At 43.1% G+C, this 8,460-nt stretch overlaps 1 protein-coding gene across 1 annotated transcript in view; it reads right to left on the reverse strand.

Annotated features, from left to right (window-relative positions):
* Positions 1-3,918, reverse strand: part of DST (dystonin) — a gene marked incomplete at its 5' end in the record, with an annotated part of 334,605 nt that extends 330,687 nt beyond the window's left edge. The window contains 2 exons of the mRNA XM_083349122.1: positions 3,066-3,100; positions 3,738-3,918. Of these exons, the coding sequence (XP_083205248.1) occupies positions 3,066-3,100; positions 3,738-3,918 (216 nt within the window). The remainder of the gene's footprint in view (positions 1-3,065; positions 3,101-3,737) is intronic.
* Between the last annotated feature and the right edge of the window lie 4,542 nt (positions 3,919-8,460).

Here is an 8,460-nt window from a genome sequence, read left to right on the forward strand (position 1 = left end):
GGCTGCTGATGCAAAGGCTATGACACACATTTTTTTAAGTTCTTTTCTTCAGCCTAGCATTAATAGCTGCTGTCATCTCACGCAACTATCTTCACACCATGATACTTTTACGTGAGAGCACAAAATCAGAAGCTGATAAAGTTGAGCCAAAGAAAACATTAATCAGATGAACTTTCAATAAAAACACGTGAAAGCTTAGTAGTAAATTCATGATTTAATGAAATGCATTATGCCGGTATATTTTAAGGAGATTACTGAAGAGGTAAGAGAGGAATAATGATAATTTCTCAAAATGTTCTTAGTTCTTAAACATTGGGTTTTGCTGGCTTTCCCTAAATGCCAACCTGGGTGGGAATTAAGATTCAACATCAGTTTCTCTCCCCCTTGATATGAAAATGATAGGAGAGACTTTATCTTGCATTTCTACGCAGGAAGTGATAGGCAGGTCCTGCTCTAATAAAAATAAATACAAACAGCTCAATTTAATCTTGATTAATTCACAATATAAAGTACACTGACATTTACTCCAAGGTAAAATGTCTGAAAGATCATGGCTCCGCCCCTCCCCTCCTCAGGCATCAGCATTATTGAGAACTGCATTCTAGCATCTTATTCTTGAGGAATATTTCTAAAGCTGACTGAGAAGCTGCAGAATGAGAAGCTGTCCTCATATCAGGCCAAAACTAAAAATGACAATTCTTCCAAGCTAAGTTGTTTACTCTTTCACATCTATAGACAAAATCTTGCCAGCCTGAAAATTCTTACTATCTGTATCTACAATATATTCTGTGAGCTATTGGGGAGGGACTGCCTTCATCCTCTCTCACACACACATAATCTCTGGATTAAGTTGCCTCTTACTCTTCTAGAAGGTCCCCACTCCCTTCCTTGGGACCTACCTCTTCACCACATTCCATCTCACCTCATCTGCATTTATTTCCTTTGATAACTCAACTCTTTGTGGCAATTAGATAATGCAGAATTTCTAAGGCTTGGTTGCTCACAACTCAATGGAATTTGTTTGCTACATTATGGTCTCAGGGCTCAATCGTCAACCGTTTCTTTTTATAAGAGTCATGCTAGCGTAGCAAGTTTGAAGATCCACTTGCAGGTTTTGGGAAGAAACCTTCCTAGACATCAAGATAACTCAGTAATTTGCTGTTTCAGTTGTCATTCCTAGATCTTGAATTGACTAAGTACATCCCTATTTGAGAACCACAAAACTACACTGTAAATCCCAGGCAGCTCTACTTGGAAATAGCTTCTGTTCTGAGTGAGCAACATCACCAACTGCCACTTTGTCAATTTCTTAGCTACATCACACACTTGAAACCTTATTCAGTTACATATTTTTCCTGACAAGCAAGGAAAAGCAAGAAGGGGGTTGATGGAGCTAACAATACCACAAGCTCCATCACCTAAAAACAGCTTTGCTATCATGTTCGGTTGCCAGTTCAAATGTCACTTTTTCGATATTTAATTTTCCTTTAGGCTGGCAACTGAAGGGAAATTTGATATCCCTTAGGTATGGCTCCAATTACTTCCTTCCAAAGGAGCTTGCTTACTTTCAGAGAGGGGCAAGTAACTTCTTTTTTGTAACCCTGGAAAGGGGAGGAACACATATACTGCATTTTAAACAACATTTTCAATGGCTAAGGACTGGAATGAACAGGGCATGTGAAACTGTCCTGCTGTTATTTCAGTTTGCCACCAAATTTTAGCACCATTTTGTTGGGCGGCACTATGCCAAGAAACAGGGTTACTCATCTTTTACATACTTCTTTGTTACAAACATGAAGAGAATTTGTTCTCCATGCATTAACTGGGGGATTCTGGCCCCATAGGGATTCTGTCACTCCATAAGGAAACAATCATGTGGATTTGCCACATGATTCATTGGACACCCTTCCAATTTTGTGAAATCCCATAAAAATGGGAAGATCTCACTTTTGAGTAAATCTAATTAAGAGTATGCCACAAATGGGATTTATTTATATAGGAGCAAACTTTTACCCATGTGTAAGACTAGGCTTCATAAAGGCATGGTAATAGCAATATTTTCTAGTTTAACTGGCTATTGGTATCTGAATTGGGAATGTTAATAAAGACTCTCAAGTTCCAAACTTATGTAGATGTTGATCAATCACTTAATAAAAAACCCCTTGATTAGACTTTTGATTTTCCAGTGGGATTTTACTATTATTTTTAAGAAAGAAGCAACTGTCCTTGAATGCTAACCTGAAATAAAGGCCAAGTTCTATAAAGATCTCCCTCTAGGATAGAATTCCCAACAAACTCCTTTAAAATGATTTCTTAATGTATAAAAGCATGATTAAGAAAAAGAAGTTCAATAAAAAAAGTATTAAATGTCAGAAGCACCAAGTAACATTGAATAGCTGTGAAGATTAGATGGGCTCTGTTTCTTCAATCTACTGCAGGAAGCCAAAAATTTTCATATTCATTTCAAATTGAAAAGCCTTATAATGCCTGAACATTAAAGTCAATTTGTGGAATATAATGTATTTTCCCCTCTTCCTATAGAGAAAGGAATCAATTTTCTGAGATTTTCACTTTAATAGAAAGCTCACAAGTACTTATTTTAGAATAGTAAAAAAAGTGAAAACTGAAAGAGTGACTGTCCCAATTCCTGCAGAGTTCTTCATTTTAGAAAGATGCTGGCTTTCTTGATGAAAATCCCAAATTACCTTCCAAACGGTGCTCATTGGCTAAAGACAAAACAATCAGAGGCTGAACGACGGTAATATCTAATCACCCCTTTTTGTTTCAGATGAATTGCTCTGTCTATTAATAGCCTTGTAAATTAAAACAGTCTACAGGAGTATAAAAGTAAGATTTAACACTTTAATTAACAAGAGTATATACAGATAATTAGATATGTAATCTTAACTGAAGCAGCTTATTAAAACATTCAGTCATGATTTTCCATGCGTTCTTTTTTAAAAAAAAATGGTGGCCAGTAGTTTTAAAACATGCATTTTTAATACAGAAGTATTTCAATAAGAAAACTTTTTTCTAACCTTGAGATTGCGCGCTAAATAAATTACCTCGGAACGAAAGTGATGTGTTCTCATTACAGCATCTAGAAAGGAGAGAGAAGGGAGGGGGAAGACAGGCTGTATCTGTCTCCATTTCAGCAGCAACAGCATCCCCATTCTACAGAATTAGCCGGGGTTGTTGTTTGTTTTTTTTTTTTTAAATTATTTCCTATCAACTTCTACCATCTCCCACAGCTAACGTGAAAGCGCGGGGTCTTCTCGACGCAGAGCTGACCCCCAAAGCGAACGTGTGTATATGTATATATATCTACGTGTTTCCTCTCCTCGAAGTTGACGGGAAAGTTAACAGTTTGCTTGACTGCTTGGAGGGGGGGGAAGGGTGTTCCCAACCATCAGACTGGCATTTAAAAATTGAGGTTGGGGTGGAGATGAGGCTGCCGCAATCTCCGCTCTTCTCCACAGTCCCTTTCCCAAATATTTGGAGAGACACCCCCCCCCCGAGGTGAGCCCTGCTTGGGGTGAGGGGAGGGGGCTGCTCGGTTGGTGGGATTGGCTGGTCGAAACCCATCCTTCTGACCCTGGGCGGACGCCGGGGGGATTCCCTTCGACATCCCTCCCACCCCCGCCCCCCCCCACACACCCCGGTATAAGCGGCGGGACCCCCCCCTCACCCCTTCCCCCTCGGCCCAGGTGAGCAAGCCAGCACTGCGTCTCTTTTACCTCGGCTCCTTGAGCGCCCCGCAAAGACGGATTTGATGGGATGCCTCCCTTTCTGGACCTTACGGTGCCAGGAGCAGAAGAACAAAATCGTGGCGATGGTGCCCACCAGCAGGAGCAGCAAGAAGAGGGCACACTGGATGCTGTAGGGTCTCAGCAAGACCAAAAAGGCAGCCGCGATCATGGTTTCAAGCGGATCTGCGCCTTACGCGTGTGTGTGTTGTGTGTGTGTGTGTGTGTGTGTGTGTGTGTATTCGGGTGGAAGAAATCCGGGGAAGATCTTTTTTTTTAAAATAAAAAAAATTGCTGGCCCGGGGGGGGAGGTGGGGGAGGCAGGAAGCCCCCGAAGGAACGCTGAGGAATCAGCCCCGAAGGGCAGCCACGGAGGGTTGAGGAGGGAAAAAAAAAACACGCAGCGAAGGGCAAGCTTGCCTCTTCAGACGGCCGGGAAGGAGGAGCGTGAGCTTTGCGGCCCGGGAATGAGGGCTCCGAATGGCTGCAGCAGCACCGCTCTAAGACGTGCTAGCGATTTCCTCGGGAGCGAGAGCGAGCCCTTCAGGCCGTGACTCAGCAGACAAGCAGGCGGCAGGAGCGCAGGAGGGGGAATCTGGACCCCCTTTTTTTTTTCTTTTTAGCGCGCGTAAAAGGGGAAGAGGAGAGATCCAGAGGAAGCAAAGGTTGAGGGATCAGCGGCAGCAGCAGCAGCATCCAAGCTGCAATCCCGCCTGGAGACAGGGAGAGGGCACCCCAGCAGAGTTGCTGCTGCCGCTGCCGCTGCTGCAGCGGCGGCAACAGCCTGGCGCTTCTGCCGCGCGCCTTGAGCTCTTGCATCCCCGCAAAACCTCGGAGCAGCGACGATGCCGAAAGGGAGGAAACGGCCGCGGCGCCCGCAGACGCCGTCCCCCCCCCTCAGGAAAGCGCTTTCCACAGGGGGGGACGGGACGGAGACCGGGAGGAGGGAAGGGGGGAAGGCGGGTGGATCCCAAAGTTTGCTGCCTCTGCTGATGACTGTGCTTGGGGTGAGGGGAGGGGGCTGCTCGGTTGGTGGGATGGGCTGGTGGATGACATCACGGGCTGCTTGCTACTGCAGAACGAAAAATGGCTGCTTTAAGGCAGCGTTTCCCAACCTTAGGAACTTGAAGATGCGTGGACTTCAACTCCCAGAATTCCCCAGCCAGCTGGCTGGGGAATTCTGAGAGTTGAAGTCCACGCATCTTCAAGTTCCTAAGGTTGGGAAACGCTGCTTTAAGGTATAGCAGTAAGTGAGGTGTTTTTTTTTTTCTTTTCCCCGGCTGGTGGCAGCCTGAGAGAAAACGAAAGATCATCGCTCGATCCCGAGGGGAAGACGACACCATCATCTCTCCGCGACCAGCAGACTGGGGACCGAGAGAGCGAGGACCGCAGAGGGGAAGTTTTCCCCGTGTAGATCTTGCGCTTTTGAAAGCCAGACACCCCCCCCCCCGAAAGGACGAGAGGAAGAGGAGAAGACTTTAGCCCCGCGCCCCCGTTTCGGTCCCCTCAGTCAGTCCAGAAATCGCGTGTTTCGCGCGCTTTCTTGCCCTCGCCGAGGCGCGCGCTCGCTCGCCGGGGTGCAAACCCAACTGCCGAGAGAGAGGCGTCAGACCAATGCAGCAGCTGGGAAGCGAGTCCGTTTGAACAGTAACTGCCCGCCTCCTCAAGGGCAGCCCGCTGAACTCGACGGCTTCTGAATGCAAAAGCCAAAGAAGGGTTGTGCTGTTAAACTACTACAGCATCTCTACCCTTCATCCCGTTTGTAGGTTACAACTGTTCGAAAACAGGACGTATTTTGATTCGGCAGGCGCTGCAGGGAGAAACCCGTGTGAAATTGTGGTGGCCAAAAAAAAAAAAAAAAATCGGAAGAAATCCGGTCGCGGTTTTTCCAGCTCGTGACTTTAATAAGGTGTTAGTTAGAAAAGATGCTACCTGTTTAATTCTGATTTAAAGAAGGTAAAGGTTCCCCCGCACACGCGTGCTAGTCGTTTCCGACTGTAGGGGCTGGTGCTCATCTCCGTTTCAAAGCCGAAGAGGACGTCGAAGCTTGTCCGAGGACGTTTCCGTGGTCACGTGGCCAGCATGACTAGACGCCAAAGGCGCACTGAATGCTGTTACCTTCCCACCATAGTGGTCCCTATTTTTCTACTTGCATTTTTACGTGCTTTCGAACTGCTAGGTTGGCAGAAGCTGGGCGCTCTGCTATGCAGCACTCGGGATTCGACCCACCAAACTGCTGACCTTCTGATCGACAAGCTCACTGTCCTAACCCGAGCCACTGCATCCCTTTAATTCTGATTTATTGAGCAGTAAATCCTGACGAAATCCCCGACCCTAAGCTTGCAAACACTGCAGTGTTGAGTTTGATTACTGAGGGTTAGGGTTATTCATCAAAGTTATTCCTCTCTTGATACTGATTGCTATAGTATTTGATCCCCAGATATGTCATTACAGAGACCTGGTTATCACTGGTACTTAATGGTACAGCGCAAGGATAATATGTTCTGTAAAAAAAATAAATCTGTATTTCTTTTGCCTTCAATTTTGCAATTAAATTGTTATTGTAATATTTTTTTTATTTATAAAATATGTTTTAGTTCAAAAAGAAACTCTTGGGATACCCAAAAAGAACACATAGAGAATATTGCAGAATTGATATTATGGATATTTAGGCGAATACATGCTCTCAGTAGTAAAAATAGCTAATTTCCTATCTGTTAACATGTAATACTAAACTTTTTAAGATTTCCTAATATTTTTCCAAAAGAACTTGCTCCATTTTTTTCAATGATAGCCACAACAGATGTATGGAAATTGAATAGTTCACTTATAATAAAATATGTAAGAGAAGGTTTTACTGTAGTTTACTGATAATTTCCTGGTTTGGTTCACACAACTCAGTAAGCCTTGTTGCTATTCTACTGAGTAAACTGCAGCTTGGTTTATAGTAAACTCTTGTCGTTAGTTGCGAAGTCGTGTCCGACCCATCACGACCCTATGGACAATGTTTCTCCAGGCTTTCCTGTCCTCTACCATCTTCTGGAGTCCATTTAAGCTCACGCCTACTGCTTCAGTGACTCCATCCAGCCACCTCATTCTCTGTCATCCCCTTCTTCTCTTGCCCTCAGTCTTTCCCAGCATTAGGCTCTTCTCCAGTGAGTCCTTCCTTCTCATTAGGTCGCCAAAGTATGTTTTAGCTTCAGGATCTGGCCTTCTAAAGAGCAGTCAGGGTTGATCTCCTCTAGGACTGACCGGTTTGATCACCTTGCAGTCCAAGGGACTCGCAGGAGTCTTCTCCAGCACCACAGTTCAAAGGCCTCAATTCTTTGGCGCTCAGCCTTTTTTATGGTCCAACTTTCACTGCCATACATTGCAACTGGGAAGACCATAGCCTTGACTATACACACTTTTGTTGACACGGTGATGTCTCTGCTTTTTAGTGTGCTGTCTAGATTTGCCATGGCTTTCCTCCCAAGGAGCAAGCGTCTTTTAATTTCTTGGCTACAGTCCCCATCTGCAGTGATCTTGGAGCCCAGGAAAATAAAATCTGTCACTACCTCCAATTCTTCCCCATCTATTTGCCAGGAATTGAGAGGGCCGGATGCCATGATCTTGGTTTTCTTAATGTTTAGTTTCAACCCAACTTTTGCACTCTCCTTCTTCACTCGCAACAAGAGACTCTTCAGTTATAGTAAACTATGAACAAGCAAATTATGGCTTACCATATTTTATGAATCCAAGTACATACTTTTTAAAAATTGCACATTTTCTGTTTTTTTGCCAAGAAAACAATACTGAAATAGTTTTTGGTGTCTAGAGCAATATGTAAATAGGAAAATATTTTATAAATATTGCATGAACCAAAATGTAATCCTAAATTTATGTATTTTTATCAGATTGGTCCAATGCAAACATGCCAACTGGAATATTAGTTAATAAGGAAACTAAATATGTGTGGATTAAAATGCTAGATCAATCTTAGCATTTTTAAATACTTAGCTGTCATGATAAAATAGTATTTTGCTGCCTAATGCTATATTGCAACCTGATGTTAACTTAGAAATTGGTTGCATATTGTGGAGTGGAGCTTCTTCATTGATTTGTAATTGTACCATGAAATTCTGCATGTGCTTTATATATTTTTAAAAAATGCTACTGCACTGTGTTTAATGGGGTGCACTACCTCACAAGTGTATTCAAGGTTTTTTCTTCTTATCTGAACATAAATCCTATGGTTGGCATGACATGCAGTATCCATTTAAATTACCCATGGTTTATCCCATTTTTTGACTTTGGACTGTGCTGTATGATAAGCTATAAACTAGGTTGCATTTCCACAATATGTTACATTAAAACATGATTGCCTAATTTTGATTCAATATGTTGTGCAATTCCAGTCAAGAAGTATACATTGAATCTGCAGGAAAGACATGAATAGAAGTGCATGGCTAATTAGCTAGGGTTTTTTTTCCTACAGTTCGTCTTTTTTATCTAATCTTACATGGATAATTTATATTAGGACTCATAGCTTAGTTTTACATACATGAAAGTGTATTGCATGATGTCACAAATGCAGTCTTTTTAAACACTGCAGTATATTACAGACACTGTAAAAACACAGGTTATGCTTAGATTGTTCCTAAGATTCCCATAGCTTCAAGGTGAAACTACTCTTCATTCAGTACTTTGTCACAATGCAATGCAATATCATTTC

The sequence above is a fragment of the Vipera ursinii genome (genome assembly GCF_947247035.1).
Source record: "Vipera ursinii genome assembly, chromosome: 1".
Classification (NCBI taxonomy): Eukaryota; Metazoa; Chordata; class Lepidosauria; order Squamata; family Viperidae; genus Vipera; species Vipera ursinii.